The sequence below is a fragment of the Leguminivora glycinivorella genome, chromosome 27, assembly GCF_023078275.1.
Source record: "Leguminivora glycinivorella isolate SPB_JAAS2020 chromosome 27, LegGlyc_1.1, whole genome shotgun sequence".
NCBI lineage: Eukaryota > Metazoa > Arthropoda > Insecta > Lepidoptera > Tortricidae > Leguminivora > Leguminivora glycinivorella.
This window is the reverse complement of record NC_062997.1, coordinates 5,207,039-5,231,107: the sequence shown is the minus strand read 5'-3', so window position 1 is coordinate 5,231,107 and position 24,069 is coordinate 5,207,039. Positions and strand designations below refer to the sequence as shown.

Here is a 24,069-nt window from a genome sequence, read left to right as displayed (position 1 = left end):
CGGAACCCTACACTGAGCGTGGCCCGACACGCTCTTGGCCGGTTTTTTAGTTATTTGGGGCATCAACAGCAATACAAGGAAAAACAAATACTTAATTATAAATATTATCATAGATAAAATATAAGAAGATCATACCATCCCATACATTAAAATGCGACCGCCGAAGAACGCGCATACACTACACCACACATAGATGGCGCCACAAAAAAATGTCTTGTAGCTTTCGATTATACTTGTAGATGGCGTTAAGTGTCACTTTTGACATAGATTTATAGCTCGAAAGTGACACTTAACTCCAATCTACAAAAATCGATGGCAACAAGACATTTTTTTGTGGCGCCATCTATGTGTGGTGTAGTGCATTTCTTTTTAGGCGGTCGCATTTTTAACCCCACGCAAAAACGTCGAGGTCACAGATGTCATATATACCATAGATCAAGCAAACGTATCTACTTAGCGTGTCAAATGAACTCAGTGAAATCCACTGAGTTGTCCGTCTTTACTCGCAGCTTGCAGCTTTCGGGCGTCAATTTTTGTAAGTTGAAGTCAACCAAAACATAAAAAATGCCTCGTTACGTGATATTCAATTGCAACAACACAAACATTATGAACAATCAAGAGCCTGAGACATATTTAAAATTACAGGCAAGAATCAACTTCAGTACAAAATTTGACACGCTCGGCCCCTATACAAATATATGAATTTGTTTCTTCTATCTAAATTAAGTTCTGTGGTCGAGGTGTTTTAAGTTTTTTTTTGTCTGAAAGCTGAGTTAGTCGGGAGTGTTCTTAGCCATGTTTCATGAAAGTCGGTCTACTATGTCGCGGTCGGGGGTTTTTTCAAAATTTTAATTTTATGGTTAGGTTGTAAATGATCAAAATCCGTTGCATACTTTGAAAGATCGGGACAGACAGCGGGAAGTGACTTTGTTTTTAAAACGACGGGGTGTTATAAGTTTGACGTGTCTGTCTGTCTGTCTGTGTGTTGGCATTGTTGCTCCCGAACGGATGAACCGATTTAGATTTCTTTTTGTCTGAAAGCTGAGTTAGTCGGTAGTGTTCTTAGCCATGTTTCATGAAAATCGGTCCACTAAGTCGCGGTCCGGGGTTTTTTCAATTTTTTTTTATATTATGTAGTGGAGAAAATGTGTGTGCATCCATATGTGCGTTTTCTAAGCTTTTCTCGAAAGTCAAACACAGAGTCACTAGTTTATTTAGAAATTGAATGACATAGATAATCAGTCTAATCTCTAGTCTACGCAGCAACCTCTCATGACCTAAGATTACGCTAACTACCAATTAAATAGATGTCTTTGTTCGTGACTTTCAAACATCATTACAAATTGTTTTCTTATTGATTCACCAACATTGACGCAATGTTACTAGAAAAGATATAACTCCGTATAGACAGATAAAGTCTAAGAAAAAAACGTACCTCAGTATCATACAGAAAAAGGTACGGTGGTCTAGATGGCATTACACCTTTGGGGTACGCTCAGCTAGATGGCGCTAATATTAATATTTGACATTTTAACACTTATCAAGTTAAGAATATGGGCCAAAATATTGTCTTCGGTTCGGTTTCTTGTATGTGGGTAGCTTTTGCACATTGTAATTTTTCCTCAGTCACCCGTTGACCACGAACGCTGTAAAGAGTTCGAAACGTCGGGATGTATTTTAAATTCATTATACGCGATTTAATCCGTTTCCATAGTTTTATTTCATGAATATGGGCCAAATTGTCAAAACTGAGGTTCAAAAGTTTTAATCCTGTGCCAAGAGATGGCAGTCTATGCACTGCGATTACACATTTTACTTTGACAGTAACTCTCTATAATACTCGATCCTCTTTGGTTACTAGTGACAACCAATAGTTATCGATTTTTTTAATACTTTCAAGTATACACCGTGTTTTTTTTCGTTAAATTAGACATGCAGTTAGGTTCATTATCAGGAACCACCCGGTATATTGCATTTTGTTTAATTCGAAAAAAAAAACATATTTTTAATAAGGAACTCGACTCGATAACCGTAAGAGTTAAGACGCTAGTTTCTTAGATAAACTAATTGCATTTAACCTAAAGAACCTTGTCTTAAAGTTATTTTATATACTGTATGTTATTTTTAATGTTTTTAACCCCCGACGCAAAAACGACGAGAGTCTGTCTGTCTGTCAGTCTGTCGGTTTGTCTGTGTGCGTGTCTGTCTGTGACATCGTAGTTCCCGAACGATTAACCGATTTAGATTTAGTTTTTTGTCTGAAAGCTGAGTTAGTCGGGAGTGTTCTTAGCCATGTTTCATGAAAATCGGTCCACTTTGTCGGGGGTTTTTTTCAAAATTTTAGTTTGTATAGAAAACGAGTTCCCACTATTACTAATTATAAAAATAGAAACTGAATCTCTTTGCTTACAGGTCCTAATCGCGAACAACGGAATCGGCGCAGTAAAATGCATGCGCTCCATCCGAAGATGGTCGTACGAGATGTTCAAAAACGAACGCGCAGTGCGCTTCGTCGTTATGGTGAGTTTTTTTAATGCTACATCGGTGGTAACTGAGCATTTCTTTTTTTTTTTGCCAATAATTTTTTTTTATTGTTTTAGGGAATTTTAGGTCAATTGTACTCAGAATCACGGGTACTTTCAATCTCACCGGGAGACAAAAAGTGTCCCAGAATTTCTTTTGTTACCCCATACAACATGTACGGAAAATGGTAACAAAATAAGAAAAAATCGTATGGGACATTTTTTTTAAGTACTAAGATTGAAAAGGCTTGTAATTCTGAGTAGAAATAGCATATTTTTTTTCAAAAATATCACACTTCATAAAAGTGGCAAAAAAAAAGAAATGCTCAACTATCTCTGTTTTGCCCAATGGTTGACTGGTAGAGAATGCCTTAAGGCGTTAAGTCCGCCATTTGTACTTTTTATTGATAATTTGTGCAATAAAGTAAATAAATAAATTATTTTTTTGTAACATGGGTATTTTTTACGCGATTCATACTCAGAATCGAGATCTCTTTCGATCCTGGTAGACGAAAAAAAAATGTCACAAGATTTCCATACATTTCTTCGAACCTTCCATTCCGTTACCGCCATACAAAGTGTATGAAAAAATGGTAACGGAATTGGAGAAAAACCTAGGGACACTTTTTTCTCGTGTTAGAATTGAAAGAGCTCGCGATTCTGAGTGGAAACCACATTAAAAATTTCCAAATCCAAAAAAAAAGTGGGGGGGACAACTTTAAAAAAAATGGCCCACATACAATCGTACATACATAATTAGATACAAATATGAAAATTGGGCGCCTGTTGTTAGAATCATACTGTCACAGATTTCTAAAGAAATTAAAAATTTGAACTTTTTTTATTATTAGTGAGCTCGCCCAGAAGATGCCTGTTCACTCTTGATTTGAAGGTTGCCGGTTTATATGAACTAAGATAGACTTTACATTTTATTTGACAGGTGACCCCAGAAGATTTAAAGGCAAATGCAGAATACATAAAAATGGCGGACCATTACGTTCCCGTTCCCGGGGGATCGAACAACAACAATTACGCCAATGTCGAGCTCATCGTCGATATAGCCATCAGGACTCAAGTGCAGGTACTGTTTCAACTAGCCCCTGGTTCAACTCACCCCTGTTATGATTTACCCCATATTAAAAACTTCGTCGTTGTAGCCATCAGGACTCAAGTGCAGGTACTGTTTCAACTAGCCCCTGGTTCAACTCGCCCCTGTTACTATTTACCCCGCGTACATCGTCTTTGAAATACCTTCCAGGACACTAGTGCAGGTACAGTTACAATTGTCCCCATAGCCCTTGGTTCAACTTACCCCTGTTAAAAGTTACCCCACGTGCAAAACTTCGTCGTTGATATCGTCAGTACATCCAAGTCAGGTAGCCCCATAGGGGGTGGTTCAACTTACCCCCTTTACAATGTTCACCACTTTTTTGGAGTGACGTTCTGTTACTTTTGACCTCACCCTAATTATGAAAATGTAAAGTTAGTTTGTATATGATAAAGTTTGCAACTGAACGTTTAATATGCAGTGATGTTCGTTACAGTCAAGCCTAGGCCACTCTACAACCATGTCAAAATGACAAGCACTAAGAGATTTCTTACAATCTGATTTATAACGACACTATGACATAGTTTTTTTTTATACTACGTCGGTGGAAAACAAGCATACGGTCCGCCTGATGGAAAGCGGTCACCGTAGCCTATGGACGCCTGCAACTCAAGGGGTGTCACATGCGCGTTGCCAACCCATTCATTAGAAACTTGTACACTCCCCCTGGCTGTGTTAAGGACGCAGTAATTCATAATTCAACAACAACAACAACATACAATCACGCCTGTATCCCATAAAGGGGTAGGCAGAACACATGAAACTACTAAAGCTTCAGTGCCACTCTTGGCAAATAAGGGGTTGAAAGAAAACGAAACTGTGACATTGCAGTGACAGGTTGCCAGCCTCTCGCCTACGCCACAATTTTACCCGTATCCCACAGTCGACTTCTACGACACCCACGGGAAGAAAGGGGGTGGTGAAATTCTTAACCCGTCACCACACGGGGAAATTTATTGGTATACATTTTAAAAACACCAATTACTTTTTCTTTTTTCCAGGCCGTATGGGCCGGCTGGGGTCACGCCTCAGAGAACCCTAAACTACCCGAAATGCTACATCGCGCCGGGGTAGTCTTTATCGGTCCTCCAGAAAAGGCTATGTGGGCTCTGGGAGACAAAATCGCATCCTCTATAGTCGCCCAGACGGCTGATATCCCGACTTTGCCTTGGAGCGGAAGTGGTGAGTACTGGCCAGAGATCGGATTTTTGTGCGACATCTCATACTAAAAGTCATTAAAATGACGTAAGTCACTAAGAATGTCGCTAATCCGTCCGATCTCTTATATATACTTGTTTATAGCAATGACCTGTAATTGACTTGCTAGATGTAACGTGTTTTGTTACTTGGCCAAATAAAGAAACTACCTCTATAGATGTCGCTGTATCTTGAGTATGTGGTAAGGTCCCCCTGAAAAGGCTATGTGGGCTCTGGGAGACAAAATCGCATCCTCTATAGTCGCCCAGACGGCTGATATCCCGACTTTGCCTTGGAGCGGAAGCGGTGAGTAGCGTGGCTTAGTTATAGATACTTGTTTATAGATGTCGCTGACCTTGAGTATGTGGTAAGGTCCCCCTGAAAAGGTCATGTGCTGGGAGACAAAATCGCATCGTCTATAGTCGCTCAGACGGCTGATATCCCGACTTTGCCTTGGAGCGGAAGCGGTGAGTACTGGCTTAGTTATAGACACTTGTTTATAGATGTCGCTGTACCTTGAGTATGTAGTAAGGTCCTCCAGAAAAGGCCATGTGCTGAGAGACAAAATCGCATCGTCGCGAAGTCAATCGAAGCGGTGAGTAGCGTGGCTTAGTTATAGATACTTGTTTATAGATGTCGCTGTACCTTGAGTATGTAGTAAGGTCCTCTAGAAAAGGCTATGTGGGCTCTGGGAGACAAAATCGCATCGTCTATAGTCGCCCAGACTGCTGATATCCCGACTTTACCTTGGAGTGGAAGTGGTGAGTACTGGCTTAGTTATAGATACTTGTTTATAGATGTCGCTGTACCTTGAGTATGTGGTAAGGACCTCCAGAAAAGGCTATGTGGGCTCTGGGAGACAAAATCGCATCGTCGCGAAGTCAATCGAAGCGGTGAGTAGCGTGGCTTAGTTTTTATAGATGTCGCTGTACCTTGAGTATATGGTAAGGTCCTCCAGAAAAAGATATGTGAGTATATAGATGTCGCGTGTATGTGGTAAGGTCCCCCTGATAAGGCTGGGTTATGTGGGCTCTGGGAGACAAAATCGCATCCTCTATAGTCGCCCAGACGGCTGATATCCCGACTTTGCCTTGGAGCGGTAGCGGTGAGTACTGGCTTAGTTATAGATACTTGTTTATAGATGTCGCTGTACCTTGAGTATGTGGTAAGGTCCCCCTGATAAGCCCATGCCATGTGGGCCCTGGGAGATAAAATCGCATCGTCTATCTATCTATCTATAGTGCATTTACTGATGTATGGAGTTACAACTCTTCCCTTACTTATTCCTCTATGGTGCATGTAACTGCGTCGAAATATCGATATTTCGGTCAATAAGTCTCATCACACCACTATTTCTTTACAGATCTAAAAGCGGAGTACAACAGCAAAAAGATCAAGATCTCCTCTGAACTGTTCGCCCGCGGTTGCGTCACAACCTCAGAACAGGGTCTCGCCGCGGCGCACAAGATTGGCTTCCCCGTTATGATTAAGGCTTCCGAAGGCGGCGGCGGCAAGGGAATCAGAAAAGTGGAGAACGCTGATGACTTCCCATCCATGTTCCGACAGGTGAGTCGATAGATGGCGCTGTGTACACAGGCGAGGGTTGTAAAGTGTTGGAGATAGATGGCGCTGTTAGTGGATACATCGCGCTACTGGCGTTTATAAATTGGCGAATTGTCGATATTTAAGTTGTTAAAAATCGACGTATCTTTTACGTTGTCTCGACTAGGGGGCACAGTTGTATTTTACTTCTCGTGTGTTAAAAAACTCGCAAGTTCAGGATTCTATTCTCGAACCACTCGCTTCGCTCGTGGTTCAACTATAGGATCCTTTCAATTGCTCGTTTTTCAATTCCACACTCGGCGTTAAAATACAACTTTGCCCTCTTGTATAACAAATATAATAACTATTGTTCATAGGTGCAAGCTGAGGTGCCTGGTTCCCCTATCTTCGTGATGAAGCTCGCTAAATCGGCCCGCCATTTGGAAGTGCAGCTTATTGCTGATCAGTACGGTAAGTTATTCAATCCCAAGTAACCTAACCACAAAATTAAAATTTTGAAATAACCCCCGACCGCGACATAATTGACCGATTTTCATGAAACATGGCTAAGAACACTCCCGACTAACTCAGCTTTCAGACAAAAAAATTAAATCTAAATCGGTTCATCCGTTCGGGAGCTACGATGCCACAGACAGACAGTCAGACAGACAGACACGTCAAACTTATAACACCCCTTCGTTTTTGCGTCGGGGGTTAAAAACACGGAGAAACTAAAAAGCATAAAATAATAAATCTTTGAATTTAGATTTCTTATTGGATTGCAATAGTCTAAACATCCAAATTATAAACAAATCAATTATTTTTGGAGTCGGGGCCAGCTTGCGTATGGTTGGGTGGGACATAAGGCTCGACTACTTATATACAATTCGTTAGCAGAGTCTCATTTACAATACCTTATTGAAGTGTGGGGATGCGCAGCAAAGACCAACCTAAAATATTTACAGACGTCACAAAATAAATTAATAAAAACGTTATTTCAATATCCTTAGCTAACTAGGACGAAGTCACTTTATTCGAAAACAAAACTATTTAATTTAAAGTAAATATACACATACTGCACTTGTATGCTTGTCAACAAATTACTTACACAGAATGTAGATTCACATTTAATATTAACAAAACGGAAATTTCGACACAACTTAAGAAACACTAATAAAATAAAATTATTTAGGCATAGAACTAACTACAGAAAAAAACTATCTTGGCCGAAGGTGCACAAATGTTTAACAACTTACCAAAAGATGTTAAGGAAACCCTTTCAGACACAATGTTTAAAACCAAGTTAAAGGAATATATATGTAATGAAGTATATTAAGATGTGTTGGAATATATTACTCTAATCTTATGCAAGTGAACTGTTGTTCTTATTATTATAATTATTATTATTACAAGCCTATGTTGTTCTTATGATAAATAAATGTCTTTAAACCGATATTTTTGAATTCGTCACTCATCGTTAACTCGCTTCTACTCATTTCCTCAAAGGTTGACTGGAAGAGATCCCATTAAGGGATAAGTCCGCCTACATTGTATATTACTGACTCTGTAACTGTGTCTCTTTTGTTTCCTTTATGTACAATAAAGCTTATACATACATACATACATACATATGCGTACAGTAGTGAAAGAATTGTATGTAGGTATAGTTTGTTATGTAGTTTTACTTATTTTTAGATTTAACTTTAGTTTTAATGGTATGTTTAATCTACAATTGAGGAGTTGACCTTTCATCATCCGCTCAGCCACATAAAATTATTACCATTAGGCGTAAATACTGGTGTACCTTTGAAAAATACACTAAAACATTACATGTGCCTATAACATTTGAAGAGTTCCCTCGATTTCTCCAAGATCCCATCATCAGACCCCGACTTGGTGCCAATGGGACCGTCTCGGGGTTATACCCGTTGGACTAAAAAAATAATTTTGCAAATCGGTTCACGATTCTCGGAGATATCGAGTAACATACATACATAACCTAACCACAAAATTAAAATTTTGAAAAAAGCCCCGACCGTGACATAGTGGACCGATTTTCATGAAACATGGCTAAGAACACTCCCGACTAACTTAGCTTTCAGACAAAAAAAACTAAATCAAAATCGGTTCATCCGTTCGGGAGCTACGATGCCACAGACAGACACACACACAGACAGACAAACAGACAGACAGACAGACACGTTCAAACTTATAACACCCCTTCGTTTTTGCGTCGGGGGTTAAAAATAAAAACATTCAGTCGAATTGAGAACCTCCTTTTTTTTCGAATAATTAAATTGAATTTAAATTTTATAGGTAACGCCATCTCTCTGTTCGGACGTGACTGCTCAATTCAGCGTCGGCATCAGAAAATCATTGAAGAAGCGCCGGCAGCCATCGCCAGGCCAGACGTCTTTATTGAAATGGAAAAGGTAAACATCTCGCAACTATGACGCATGTCCTTGAAGTCTACAGATTAAATAAAGGATGATCGGCCTGGACTACTTGGTAGTGACCCTGCCTGCTAAGCGGTCCTGGGTTCGAATCCCGGTATGGGCATTTATTTGTGTGATGGTCACAGATTTTGTTCCTGTCATGGATGTTTTCTATGTATGCATATCCTCGCCTGGCATCCATAGTACAAGCGTTGCTTAGTTCCCACAATTTTTAGGGTTCCGTACCAAAAAGATACAGATGGAACCCTTATGGCGCCGCTTTGTCCGTCTGTCTGTCTGTCACATTTCTAAATATCTCGAGAACTACTTATGCTATCGATTTGAAATTTGGAACAGTTATGTACATTTTCAACATCTACAAATTGAAGGTATTATTAATAAAAAATAATAATATAGAAAATGGCCAAAATGAAAGGGGGGTAAATTGTAAATATCAAGTTACTAGGTCATTTGACTTGGGGTATCGTTGGAAAGAGCTCAAATTGTACATATCAAAACTATTTTTTAATTTTTTTGTCGCGGAAAAAAAGAATTATGAAGGAAAATGTAAAAAAAATACCGTTCCCCCCCCCTCCTTATCTCCGCTAAATATTGTAACCAGCCAGGTAACAGCTTTTATGCTAAATATTACAGGAAAAATAAAATCGTGTCTGTATCTTGGAAACTTTTTTTTAATTCACAAATAACTTTTCAGATTTTAACTTTCAATTTAACAACCTTTGCGGATTATATCGTACTTCAAATTAATACGAGATTATACGTAAAAAAATCTCTTTCAAATAAAGTAAAAACTATTTAACAGTATAAAGAATTATCCCTGAAAAACCAACGTACCTACTATACGGGTAGCGCAAATTAGTTAGCACATTCACCGAGAGATGGCGCTGTACCTATAGGTAATTTATAGCCAAGTCTTTAAAGTTATACCAAAGAGGATCGAGTATTATAGAGAGTTACTGTCAAAGTAAAATGTGTAATCACAGTGCATAGACTGCCATCTCTCGACACAGGCTTAAAACTCTTGAACCTTAGTTTTGACAATTTGGCCCATATTCTTAGCTTGATATGTTTTAAAATGTCAAATATTAATATTAGCGCCATCTAGCTGAGCGTACCCCAAAGGTGTAATGCCATCTAGGCCACCGTACCTTTTTCTGTATGGTACTGAGGTACGTTTTTTTCTTAGACTTTATCTGTCTATACGGAGTGATATATGTCTTTGGTTATACATATGAGGAACATGAGATTATTTCAACTATTGTAAGTTTGTACGAATACGGAACCCTCGGTGGGTGAGTGCGACTCGCACTTGTCTTTTTTTATATTACCATAATCTGATACATTTCATTACCATCTTTCAGGCCGCCGTCCGTCTAGCCAAAATGGTGGGCTACGTGTCAGCCGGCACAGTGGAATACTTATACGAGCCAGCTACCGGGCAATACTACTTCCTGGAGCTAAACCCTCGCCTGCAGGTGGAGCATCCTTGCACGGAGATGGTCGCCGACGTCAACCTGCCCGCTGCGCAGCTGCAGGTATGTCTACTACACTCTTATAGGTCTCCTACGCTGTCATATGTGTCTACTATACTGGCTTTTAGGTCTCCTACGCTGTCACGTGTGTCTACTACACTGTCTTATAGGTATCTTACACTGTCACGCGTGTCTACTACACTGTCTTATAGGTCTCCTACACTGTCATATGTGTCTACTACACTGTCTTATAGGTCTCCTACACTGTTACTTTTGTATACTACACTGTTAGCCAAAATGGTGGGCTACGTGTCAGCCGGCACAGTGGAATACTTATACGAGCCAGCTACCGGGCAATACTACTTCTTGGAGCTGAACCCTCGCCTGCAGGTGGAGCATCCTTGCACGGAGATGGTCGCTGACGTCAACCTGCCCGCTGCGCAGCTGCAGGTATGTCTACTACACTGTCTTATAGGTCTCCTACGCTGTCATATGTGTCTACTATACTGGCTTTTAGGTCTCCTACGCTGTCATATGTGTCTACTACACTGTCTTATAGGTCTCCTACGCTGTCACGTGTGTCTATCACACTGTCTTATAGGTCTCCTACACTGTCACTTCTGTCTACTAGACCTTCTTTTAGGTCTCTTACACTGTCTTATAGGTCTCCTTCACTGTCTTATTAGTCTCCTACACTGTCACCTGCCTGTGCCTACTACACTGTCTTATAGGTCTCCTACACTGTCACTTGTGTCTACTACACTGTCACCTGTGTCTACTACACTGTCTTATAGGTCTCCTATTATAGTATATTATCTCAGTGTGTCTACTAAAATACAGGGTCCCCTGCGGTGTCTTCTATACTTTGTTCCAATGTCTCTGTTTCCAATATCCAATGTCTCCTACGCTAGTCCTGTCTTATAAGGAGAACCGTGTGCCTTATAAAATGTCGTCAGACATGTCAAACCCCGCCTAACTCTTAAGGTATTTCCAATATAGATAGATAGATAGATAAATGATTTATTGTCACAACATGGTCGTTACAATCTATACCTTATGATATATCTTAAGATTATATGTAACCTATACAATACAAGAAAATTTAACTTACAATATCCCTTACGGTTTTCCCAATATTTTCTACATAAGTACTGTTACCAATGTCACCTACTGTGTTTCCAAGATCTTCTACAGATGCAATTTCCAAAATCCAATTTCTATAAAATGTTGTATAACATTATAGTCACCAGCAACACGTTGAGGTGAGGCCATTTCGTGGCACTTCATTCCTTTCTGTCTTGTTGTTATTATGTGTATTTTGTCTTGCTTGTGTTCACGAATAAATGTTTATTCTATTCTATTATCTCTTCCACAGATCGCCATGGGTCTACCGCTGTACCATATAAAGGACATACGCCTGCTGTACGGCGAAGGACCCTGGGGTCTATCAGCCATTGAGTTGGACGAACCTAAGCAACGCCCATCGCCGTGGGGACACGTTATTGCTGCACGTATCACTTCTGAGAACCCTGACGAAGGTAAAATACGAACACACATCTGAAATACACCCAAAAATAGTATTTTATACAATCGTGATATAATACAAAGCTTTTCAGTCGAGTACCATGTTTAGGCCACGAAGCTTGCTGAGTGCCCTAATAGTACGGTACGAGAGTGAAAAGCTTAATTATATCACTATTGTATACAATACTTTTTCTATGGGTCATCATCTTCATCATAAATGGACGAAAAATATCATCACTCAAGTCAAAATTAATGTTAATGGCGTCGTTCACCGTTGTGTCAACATCGAATTACCTGGCAACCAATTGTTTGCAATAACCGTCTCTGATTGGCCGATAACGCGATAGATAAAAAAATGTGTTTCAGATGCAGAAAAAATTGCCAGGTATCGCAAATTCGAATAGAACTTGTATGAAGTTCTATTTTTTTTTTTCAGTTAACTAAAGTGAAGTCTAATGAAATATTATAGTTACCTAAGCGTCAAAGATTATCCAACACTGAAAAGTCAGCACGTTTAGTTTAGTCTGTGGTGTCCTAATTAACAGATTAAAGTCGACGAGTATAAAAAAATGAGTGTCTTCGGTGTTGCGGGGAATAAAATATCATTTTTCTAAAAAATAGACTTAGACAACTGTTTCCGTTTACCCTTCATATGCAAAAATAGTATTGTTCATACCTCGAAATGAAATGAAATGAAATATTTATTTTCCAAGTAGGCATATTACAATGCGCTTATGAACGTCAAATAAAACTACGCCGGCTCTAACCCTACGCCTCAGCCTCCAGAAGATTTCAGTCCCCCCTCAGTTGGAGGAGGGTATCCACTATGGGACCGGCAAGAAACTCGGCGGGCCACTTTTTTTCAAAACATTACATCTTATAATTAACATGCATTAAAAAAACAAGATACAATTTAATAAGCAAAAGTATTCATAAAAAAAATATTAACACAAGAAATTATACAAAGTACAAAGCTATTATGATTATTAATAAGAGATGTTAGAGATGTATAGAGTCTCTAAGTGTCAAAGTACATCTAAAAAAGTTATACATGAAGAAAAAAAAACGAATAACTAAAATAACTTTAGAGTTGTAAAAGACTCTTGTTGTCTTAAGCAAAGGATACTTAATCTACTTTTTTCCTTGGAGATGTATATGGTCTCCAAGAGTCAGAAAGAAAATAAACAAACAAGGACCGAACAGAGCGCCTCAACGTAATCTCATTCAAAATTAATGTTACATAGAATAGCATAGCCCCTATTAGCTGAAACAGACCGGTCTTCACAAACAGCACCCGTTCACGAATATGGCGCGCATCTCAGCCATCGCCTCCCTCAACCTTCATTCGGGAAGGTGGCGACCCGATCAACGACGTCACCGTAAGCAAAGACTTTTTAGCGAGCATGACATGTTCAAGCTGTCCGGGCTGTATTAAATATTCCAATAATGTAAGACACAACATTCCGTGCTTGTATGTTACATAGTTTAAATTGACTTAATTGAAAACAAGATCTTGGGAGATGTAAAAGGTCCCCACAGTCAATTATAATTAATGGGATATAATAAAAAATAAAAATTTGGAGGTGTAAAGGTTCTCCAAGTGTCAAAAGAACTAGAAATAAAAAAAATGCGTATGAAATACAAATTTCACGTCAAGAGACTGTTAAGCTAGCAATCTCCAACTAATTCTACAGAATACATAACTAGTATGTACTCAACAAGTCAATATATATATATATACTAGCTTTTACCCGCGGCTTCGCCCGCGTAATAAAAGTATTCATTAAGATTTTCATTTGGATCCGTAGGGACCGTAGGTTTCTCTGTAGGTATTATTATCTGCGATTATTTCGATTGCACATAATACTTTTGCTTGCAATGATTGTAGAAATATTACACATCGACCACAGTGTAGGTAATTCTATATACGCTGGGGAAACCTTTATAAACATCCCACATAGCCCGTATTTCGACACTATGATCGGTGGGTAAAAAGTACTTTTTTCTATTATCCCTTACAATTTTTTACATTTTGCTTATACTTATCGCAAACGTAATCTTCAAGCAAGCAAACAACGATCGTCTTAGAGCACATTGATTGTAAGAGACCGCCGACCGATTATCCGTATCCCGCTAACGATACCCATATTATCCGTATCCGTATCCGTATCCGTATCCGTATCGCTATCGCTATCGCTATCGCTATCCCTATCGCTATCCCTATCGCTATCTCTATCGCTATCCCTATCGCTATTCCTATCGCTTTCCCTATCGCTATCCCTATCGCTATCCCTATCCCTATCCCTTATCAAGATGTTTAATGATATAACACTTTAAGTTCTCGCGCTTTGTACACATATTTAAAGTCACATACAGGTCGAACGCGATTAATTAACATTATTTTTACCTTTTTTCCCAACGTTTCGGCCAGGTTGCACTGGCCGTGGTCGCGGAAGACTGACGTCCCAGCAAAATGTCACCGGAGATGTAAACAACACAAAACTACCCGATATTAATTTATATAAATGTTCGGGGTAGACAAATAAATATAATCTACCCGCTTTTAATTAATGTTTATTTCCCACCATGTTTATTTTAAAGGTAAAAATAATGTTAATTAATCGCGTTCGACCTGTATGTGACTTTAAATATATGTTTAATGATTTCTTATCAAGTGCTAAAATATAAAGTTTCATGGTTTTATCATTTAAAATTAAGAAATCCCATACAAACTTTCAACCTCTTTTTCAACCCCTTCATCCCTTTTTTTCGAAATAAAAAGTAGCCTATGTTCTGTCTCAGGGTCTAAAGATTGTCTGTTCCAAATTTCATCAAAATCGGTTGCGTGGTTTAAGCGGGAAAGCGTAACAGACAGACAGACAGACAGACAGACAGAGTTACTTTCGCATTTATAATATTAGTATGGATACCAAATTATAATTATACAATAATAAGGATCAATAATTTAAACAGCCAGTAGCAACAGCGCCTTAAGCATGACACAATGTCTCCCCGGGACACTGCTAGCAAAACTATGACAGATTTTGAGCCTGGATAGTCGGCCATGGTGTAGTATCTCCCAGGTAATCATCAATTTTGTAGTACCCCTTTTTGAGAAGTGCACTTTTTATGTACTTCTTTAATGAAGTTTCCTCAATTTCTTCACAGGTTTTAAACCGTCATCCGGTACAGTACAAGAGCTAAACTTCCGCTCCTCAAAGAACGTGTGGGGCTACTTCAGCGTAGCGGCCTCTGGAGGCCTACACGAGTTCGCGGACTCACAGTTCGGACACTGTTTCTCATGGGGCGAAACCAGAGAACAGGCTAGAGAGTGAGTATACATACACACATACATACATCAAAAATGGCGGCCTCTGGAGGCCTACACGAGTTCGCGGACTCACAGTTCGGACACTGTTTCTCGTGGGGAGAGACTAGACAACAGGCTGAGAGTAAGTGTACATACACACATACATACATTAAAGATGGCGGCCTCTGGAGGCCTACACGAGTTCGCGGACTCACAGTTCGGACACTGTTTCTCGTGGGGCGAAACCAGAGAGCAGGCTAGAGAGTAAGTGTACATATATACATACATACATACATAGGGATTTTGACTGTAGTTAAAATAAAATATTTTTCACCACACCAACTGGTAAAGGCTTTCTTTGCTATTCGAAAACAGATAGCAAAATTGCATTTTATCCACAAGGGGGCAAAGTAATTTCATACAAATTTTAACACGATGTCTTAATCTGGCTGCTAGATTTTACCTATAAATGATGATTTTGAATCATAAATATTGAATAAATTGATGGATTTGATTTATTTTGATGTTTTATAGTCAGTATTTTGTTCGTGTTGGTGTGGTGAAAAAATTTGTGTTTCACTCGGTGGCAAAGTTTGTTTAACCTTCGTGCCTTGATACCCTCGCAACGCTCAAGATTCCACTTTTTGAACCACTCGCTACGCTCGCGGTTCAATATTGGAATCTTTCGCTTGCTCAGGTATCAATATTGGCACGTGCGGTTAAACAACTACTTTGCCCCCTTGTAAAACAAATAACTATTATACCATGCACGAAATAAAGCATCAGATAATTATAAGAAAAACATGGACAGAAGTTATTTTTTAAGTCCAATTTCTATTTAATAAGTCAGGTAGAAATATATAAAGTAACTGAGTTGACCGTGACGTCACTCAATTCGATTTCATATAAATTCCATATTAGCAAGTCGTTCAAATTCGTTTTGACAGTTCTTAAAAAGAAGCTGATTTGACTAGGAGGCAAGTAGCCTATTAAGAATCTATTATCTTCTAATTATGTGGTGCTTTATTTCGTGCACTGCATAAAATATTTTATTTTAAGTACCGGAAACTAGCCTATACCATGTAGCATTAAGTCCGCATTTGTAACTGTATAATTTTAAGAACTCAATACTAAAAGATACACATATTTTTTTATTTTTCCAAAAACTGCTATTTTAATGAGAAAATCCCTTCTTATTACTACTTCGAGCAGAAAGAGCGTAAGTTACAAACGTCAAGACACAGCTTCGTGACGTCACATGTGTTGTTTCATACACCTAAGAAAACGACAAAATCATTTCTAAAAAAAAAGTTTTAACAGTCCGCTCAAACAGTCCGGTATCTGACTGTCAAGTGTCACTGTCAACCAATAGTGAATGACTACGAACCATAGACTAAGCCATGAAATTTTTAATATCTTTGCTACGAACTGTGATAAGTGTCACTGTCAAGCTCAAGTGACATCCCAACTGGAAGATTTTTTTGTTATAGTGGCAGCTCTAAATCAGCTATTTGACGTCACTTCCCCTTTAAACTATTTTTAAGATTTTTTATACTAAAAATACGGAAAAAAAATAAAAAAATATATTTATGTGATCTACAAGCGTATATCTCGAAATGGTTTTCGATTTAGGGACATTGAAAATTTTGAAACGTTGTCAATTGTTGTTTTTCTTACAGGAATCTCGTAATAGCGCTAAAGGAGCTCAGCATCCGCGGTGACTTCAGAACTACCGTGGAGTACCTCATAACGCTCCTGGAGACTCCCGCCTTTCAGAACAACGATATCGACACCAGCTGGCTTGACGCACTCATCGCCGAGAGAGTGAGTTGAAACTTAAATTTGTACTCTGTACTTTTAAGTGAAGAAAAAAAGTGTCACATGGATTTTTCCCATTCCGTAACCATTTATTCGTACATTTTGTATGGTGGTAACGGATTGGAAGGTTTGCAAGATGTATGGAAATTTTGGGACATTTTTTTCTCCTATTAGATGTCTGTGCTTTTAGGTAGGACATTTTTTTGACAGTCCCCCTCTTTTTTTTGGATTTGGAAATTTTTATGTGGTTTCCACTCAGAATCGCTAGCTCTTTCAATCCTAATAGGAGAACAAAAAGTATCCCATGGTTTTTTTTCCATTCCGTCACCATTTTTTCATACATTTTGTACGGCGGTACGTTCGCCGGAAGACTGGCTTCACGCTGAGGGTGCTACAGTCGCGTCACTACGTGCACTTCAGCTCGTTTGTTGTGCGCGTGCCGCGGCCGCTGCAGGACGCCAACGCGAGTGCAGATTTCTGGCCGAACGGCTCAGCCACGACATTGGTCTAAGCGCGACAGCGGTGAGCGGCGGCGATACATTGGAGCGAGACACAGCGATGGGACTTTTCATTCGCACGTATGACTGCCGCTCACCGCTGTCGCGCTTAGACCAATGTCGTGGCTGGGCCGTAAGGGTGTAGTCTTTCGACGGTTCCGGGGCAACCTGCCGAAGTCTACGCCCGGACAGACGACGCAACGAAGCCTTGTCGTTACGTTGTCACATAAATCTAGATAATTTGTTGATTTTTTCTTACTTTTATGTGTTACTTTCTTACTTTTTCTTACTCTTATTTGTTATGCTTTTACGTATTTTTAACCCCCGACTCAAAAACGATGGGGTGTCATAAGTTTGACGTGTCTGTCTGTATGTGTGTCTGTCTGTGGCATCGTAGCTCCCGAACGGATGAGCCAATTTAGATTTAGTTTTTTTTTTGTTTGAAAGCTGAGTGTTCTTAGCCACGTTTCATGAAAATCGGACCACTGTCGCGGTTTTTTCAAAATTTTAATTTTGTGGTTAGGTTAGTTGTACGTCAGCTGTCAGCTACCACTCCGTTGGTGCATTAAACTACTATTAGAATAGCGTCAGGCTTGCGAGGACAGAATATCGCAGTTGAGCATTTCTTTGTTTTTTCGCCACTTTTGTGATTAAAAAAAAAAATGTTTATGAACGGACAAGAGGGGGCAAAATAAAAAAAATCTGTCAAGGTGGTCCAAGACATGCACTAACCTTCTCTCCGGGAGTCAGGAACTGCAGGCAGGATTGGCTGGGGTCCACACTTCATCACGGAAGCACAACCGTTTTTGCACATGTCTTATAACAGTCTGTCAGGTGTCAACAACTAGTTAGAGGGCCGCGCGGGCGGGGCGAGGCGCGAGGGGGGAGAAACATATCTTTTAAATATATATGGTTAGGTAGGTAGAATTATAGGTAGAATTTTGAACAAAAAATATGCTGTTTCTACTCAGAATCACTAGCTTTTTCAATCCTAGTAATCAAAAAAAAATGTCCCATACGATTTTTTTCTTATTTTGTTACCGTTTTCCGTACATGTTGTGTGGGGTAACAAAAGAGGAAAGTAACAAAAATGTATGGAAATTCTGGGACACTTTTTGTCTCCTAGTGGGATTGAAAGTACTCGTGATTCTGAGTACAATCAAAGACATATATAACTCCGTATAGACAGATAAAGTCTAAGAAAAAAACGTACCTCAGTTCCATACAGAAAAAGGAACGGTGGCCTAGATGGCATTACACTTTTGGGGTACGCTCAGCTAGATGGCGCTAATATTAATATTTGACATTTTAACACATATCAAGCTAAGAATATGGGCCAAATTGTCAAAACTGAGGTTCAAAAGTTTTAAGCCTGTGTCGAGAGATGGCAGTCTATGCACTGTGATTATGATTACACATTTTACTTTGACAGTAACTCTCTATAATACTCGATCCTGTTTGGTACAATTGACCTAAAATCCCCAAAAAAAAAGGCAAAAAAAAGAAATGCTCAGACGTATTAATAGCTCATCGATTCTAGAGAAGTGTTATTTTATACTAATGTTTGTTTCTTCGACAGGTACAATCGGAGAAACCCGACATCATGCTGGGTGTTCTCTGTGGTTCCATCCTGATCGCTGACAGCATCATTACCACCCACTTCCAGGACTTCAAGAGTGGTCTGGAGAAGTAAGTCGAATGCATAGAGGATGTTAGGGAAGAGTTGTAACGCAGTAAATGTAAGTTATTTGTAGTGACATCTAGCGTCATTCACGCGTTAATAGCTTAAATTATCAATACCACTACTCCACACTAGGTGCCAACCAAAGACATATATAACTCTGTATAGGCAGATAAAGTCTAAGAAAAAAACGTACCTCAGTACCATACAGAAAAAGGTACGGTGGCCTAGATGGCATTACACTTTTGGGATACGCTCAGCTAGATGGCGCTAATACTAATATTTGACATTTTAAAACATATCAGGCTAAGAATATGGGTCAAATTGTCAAAACTGATGTTCAAAAGTTTTAAGCCTGTGTCAAGAGATGGCATTATTTGCACTATGATTACAGATTTTACTTCGAAAGTAACTCTATAATACTCGATCCTCTTTGGTGCCAACATTACGTCTGCCAGAAATGTAATAATGAATCAGTTTACACATTATATTACAAGCAGAAGGAATTGAAAAGAGAGTACTGATTAACACTATTGTAATATTAGCTTGTTGAGCATTAGACTTTTTGTTTATCACGACATCTATTGACAAGTAGCAGTACTGATAATTTACGCTAGTTGACGCGTGATTGACGCGTGGATGACGCTAGATGTCACTACAAATAACTTGCATTTACTGATTTATGGAGTTACAACTCTTCCCTTACTTATTCCTCTATGGTCGGGAGTTAATAACCACAAAATTAAAATTTTGAAAAAACCCCCGACCGCGACATAGTAGACCGATTTTCATGAAACATGGCTAAGAACACTCCCGACTAACTCAGCTTTCAGACAAAAAATCCTAAATCTAAATTGGTTCATCCGTTCGGGAGCTACGATGCCACAGACAGACACACACACACACAGATAGACACGTCAAACTTATAACACCCCGTCGTTTTTGCGTCGGGGGTTAAAAACACTGGCCTATGAGATCTGATAATACAAGAGATGGTGACATTGGTGACCTCTAACCATCTTATTTTCTTCACAGAGGTCAAATCCAAGGCTCCAGCCAGCTCTCAAACAGCGTGGAAGTGGAACTTATCCACACTGGCAGCAAGTACCGCGTGCAAGCGTGCAAGTCCGGACCTACTACCTACTTCCTGGCCATGAATGGAAGCTTCAAGGAGTTGGAGGTCCATAAGCTGACTGATGGAGGTGAGTAGACCGGGGAGAAGACCGGGGGAAAATGGAAAGACCGAGGGTGAATTTAGTTTAGAACATTATTAAGACGTTGAAACCAGTATTTTTGGCAGTAGACCGTGAAAAGACCGTGTGTTAATGGAAAGACCGCAGGCGTATGTAGTTAGGAAACACTTTTGTAGCGTTAAAACTAGTATTTTGGGTGAAAATGTTGAGTAGGCCGTAGTAGACCGGGGTGAAATGGAAATACCTAAGGCGTATGTAGTTAGGAAACATTTTTATATCGTTAAAACTAGTGTTTTGGGTAAAAATGTTGAGTAGACCGGGAAAAGACCGGGGGAAAATGGAAAAAGCGAACGTGTATGAAGTTAGGAAACATTTTCGTAACATTATAACCAGCATTTTGGAAGAAAACGTTGAGGAGACCGGGAAAAGACCGGGGGAAAATGAAAAGACAGAAAGTGTATTTAGTCCAATAATTATGTTCAATATGCTATTGAAGTAGCAATAGACTTAGACCACAGTGGCGGCTGGTGAAAATTTCTGCTAGGCAACACTGAGCAAAAAGAAACCTACCCTACCTATTAGGTACTGTACTAGTAATCAATTTTAGGCAAGCCGGTGGGAATCGGCTTGTATGGACCAGCCGCTGCTGGTAGGCAATGAAAAGACTACGTGGAAACTTAATTCGGGAATGAGGGGGCACACTGACATATTATCCCGCCAGGCGGCGCCTGTGCAAGTGTCTAGGCATGTCACTGTCATTCATGTGTGAGAGAGAGAAAACAAATATAATTTTCTCGCTCTCACGTGTGGAATTATTTATCTGTGCAATGGACTAATAGGGTGGTGCCATCTGTCATAACCTCTTAGTGTGTCTCATTGTATATCTATCTAGCAACCCATCTTTTTTTTTTATTATAAACTGGCCAGTGATTGACCTTAGTCGCACCTGAGGGAAAGTGACGACAAGGCCGAGGTTGTAGCTCACTGGTTCAGTAATAGCCTATTCACTCTTGACTTGAATACACCCAGATTGTATTAGGCCGGGAATACAGATGAGGGGAGCATGTTCCATTCCTTAGTAGTTCGCATTACTTAAAATGCCTTATGTTCCTTCAGAAGCCTCTCGAGTTTCTTTATATCTTGTTCTCATAAACAACTATATTCAGGTACCCTCCTATCCGTGGACGGAGCATCCTACACGACGTACCTGAAGGACGAAGTAGACAAATACCGCATCGTCATCGGCAATCAGACCGTCGTCTTTGAGAAGGAGAAGGACCCGTCGAAACTGCGATCCCTTTCGGCGGGGAAACTTATCAACTGTCTGATTGAGGACGGCGGGCATGTGGATAAGGGACAGCCTTATTGCGAAATTGAGGTGAGTGAACGAGACAATATTATTAATAGTCGTTTTTCAAAAGGACCTGGCTAAGCTGCAATCTCTTTCTACGGGGAAACTTATTACAGCAGTTCTCGAAAAGTTTGTACAAAAATTAAGGAAAAAGTTAAATTTGTTTTTTAATTCGTATTTTTTTACCAAGATTTTGTTGATGAATTGAGGTTTTATTTCGTCATTAAGGTTCTCTAGTATCTATATTTTCTTAATTATAACAATTATCCTGTATATATCTTATGAAAGTCGACTTATATAATATAAAAATTTTACCTTCCAATAAAATTTGTATTATTTTGCCTGGTATATCCGAGGTCTTTATAGAGAGAGTACGTCGTAGACGTCGCATCGGACCGATAGATGGCGCCATCGTTCGTTGTAAGTCGCTCCGGCGTCTCACCGCCGCGATGTTGGTAGTCCCGTTTTTCCCCACCTGCAACACAAGGCCCCCGCGCCCCGACTCGCCACCAGCCACCCTCATTGTTGAGGAGAAGTGCCGACGGTATATTAAGCCTACCAGGAAGGCATCACTCAGACCTCGGATATACCAGGCAAAATAATACAAATTTTATTGGAAGGTAAAATTTTTATATTATTTGTGCCGTTTGTATATCCGAGGTCTTTATAGAGACCTGTTTATTATCTCCTGGTGGCGAGTCAGCTGGCGCGCAAGCCTTTGGTAGCCCTATTGGCATATCATAGAAGAATAAGTGAATCAGTTGAACCGATTTGACAGATGTATCAGTCGAAATAGCCTTCGATCCGCGAATATCTCGGTGCCAGAAACGCATAAAGAGATTTTCGTGATGACGTTTAGCTTTAGTCAGCGAATAGTTAGAGAAATGACATTATTATACATCGCAGATCAAAACCAAAAAAAAAAAGATGTAGGCGAGGCTGACTTGAACAAGATACAAAAACCTTAGATACACTATTATTATTAACAGACACGTTATTTTATCAGGTTATAAACCCAATTTCAGACACAAAGTGTGTAAAATTAACTGTAAAAGTAGTGTAACTATCTGTACTGTAGCAGGGTAACGTACGGGATACTGCTTTTGTCAACCCTTCGTAAAAATTATCTAAATCAATATTAGCTTTGATATGACTATTTAAAGTCCAACGTCTTACGTCCATATCAAACACAGAAAAAGGTCATCACTCACGTGCCCAAGGGCTATTTGTTACAATACTGGTATTTTCGATCAGACTATTTCGCGTCAAGCGAGCGCGGTTGCAAGCGAGACTCCTGAACTCTGAACTCTTTTTAGTGAGGGCATTTGAGGATACCGATCGCTCGGTAAGACTAGCCTAGAAGATGAAAAGTACGAGCGCTGTCGATTGCTACTACACTGGACGGAGGTATCAGTCGATTTCTTTAAGTCAGTCATTGACTCTTAGGGTAATCCATTACCTAATCCAAAACCCGATGCGACGGATTTCTACTTCGTGCAATGAAGGTCGACAGAGTAGACTGAGAGGTGGAGACGTCAGTGTCGCATCGCTGGTGATTGCTGAACACGTCGTGGTAGCAGGTCAAGGGGTGAATTTAACACCGCCACACATGCGCGCTTTAAGAGCGTAGGCGGAGCGCAATAATGGCGGTGCACCGCACTAACGCTGGCGTTGCGCCCAGTGGGCGCTAGCGGGAACGAACGAGCGCTGATAGCGAGCGCAACGCGCGCGGGACGCGAGCGGAATGCACGCGCATTCAGCGCGCTGATAGCGAAGCGGAATGCGCTTTATGTGTGGCGGAGGCTTAATACGTACCGTTGTACGGCGTAATGCAGGGCTCTCGCAGACGAAGAGGTACGATGACGGGCGAAGCAGAAGAAGGCGAGGTCACCGAAGGTCACTTACTTGGCTCCCAGGGGGTGCATACTGACCTCGTACGACAGTCTGTTGGAGTCAGCAGTTACTGTCGTAGTTACTCGTAACAGAAGAGATGTAGTCCTGCCATCGTACAGCATAACATAACATACAACTGAACTGTGCATAGCATATAGTGCTATGCGAACCTTAAGCCGGCTGCATGTCACTTCAGTCGCCAGCGCCACCGCCTGTTGAAGATTATTCTCCATCGGAAGAGCTTTACTTCGTACAATGTTCCGATTATTGAAGGTCTTATCGGGCTGCAGATGCAAGCAAAACAGGGGCGATTGGCCTACAGCTATCGGCAGCTGTACGAGGTAATGCTGGAAACTGCAGCGGTGCAACCTTCCTCTGTAGACCACGAAAGTTGTGAAATTTATGAAATCAGGTTCTACGATCGAATCAAGCACTATATTAATTGAGTATAGTCGAGCCAGATGATAACTACTGAAGTACTCCTGAGTTCCTGGCCCCTTTCGCT

At 40.1% G+C, this 24,069-nt stretch overlaps 1 protein-coding gene across 1 annotated transcript in view; it reads left to right on the top strand.

Annotated features, from left to right (window-relative positions):
• The window catches only part of LOC125240213 (acetyl-CoA carboxylase), a 143,427-nt gene that overhangs the window by 27,859 nt on the left and 91,499 nt on the right, over window positions 1-24,069 (top strand). The window contains exons 5-17 of the mRNA XM_048148036.1: window positions 2,413-2,520; window positions 3,463-3,603; window positions 4,632-4,812; window positions 6,191-6,393; window positions 6,747-6,840; window positions 8,686-8,801; window positions 10,187-10,360; window positions 11,673-11,835; window positions 14,990-15,152; window positions 16,811-16,955; window positions 19,026-19,135; window positions 20,163-20,329; window positions 21,487-21,698. Of these exons, the coding sequence (XP_048003993.1) occupies window positions 2,413-2,520; window positions 3,463-3,603; window positions 4,632-4,812; window positions 6,191-6,393; window positions 6,747-6,840; window positions 8,686-8,801; window positions 10,187-10,360; window positions 11,673-11,835; window positions 14,990-15,152; window positions 16,811-16,955; window positions 19,026-19,135; window positions 20,163-20,329; window positions 21,487-21,698 (1,977 nt within the window). The remainder of the gene's footprint in view (window positions 1-2,412; window positions 2,521-3,462; window positions 3,604-4,631; window positions 4,813-6,190; window positions 6,394-6,746; window positions 6,841-8,685; window positions 8,802-10,186; window positions 10,361-11,672; window positions 11,836-14,989; window positions 15,153-16,810; window positions 16,956-19,025; window positions 19,136-20,162; window positions 20,330-21,486; window positions 21,699-24,069) is intronic.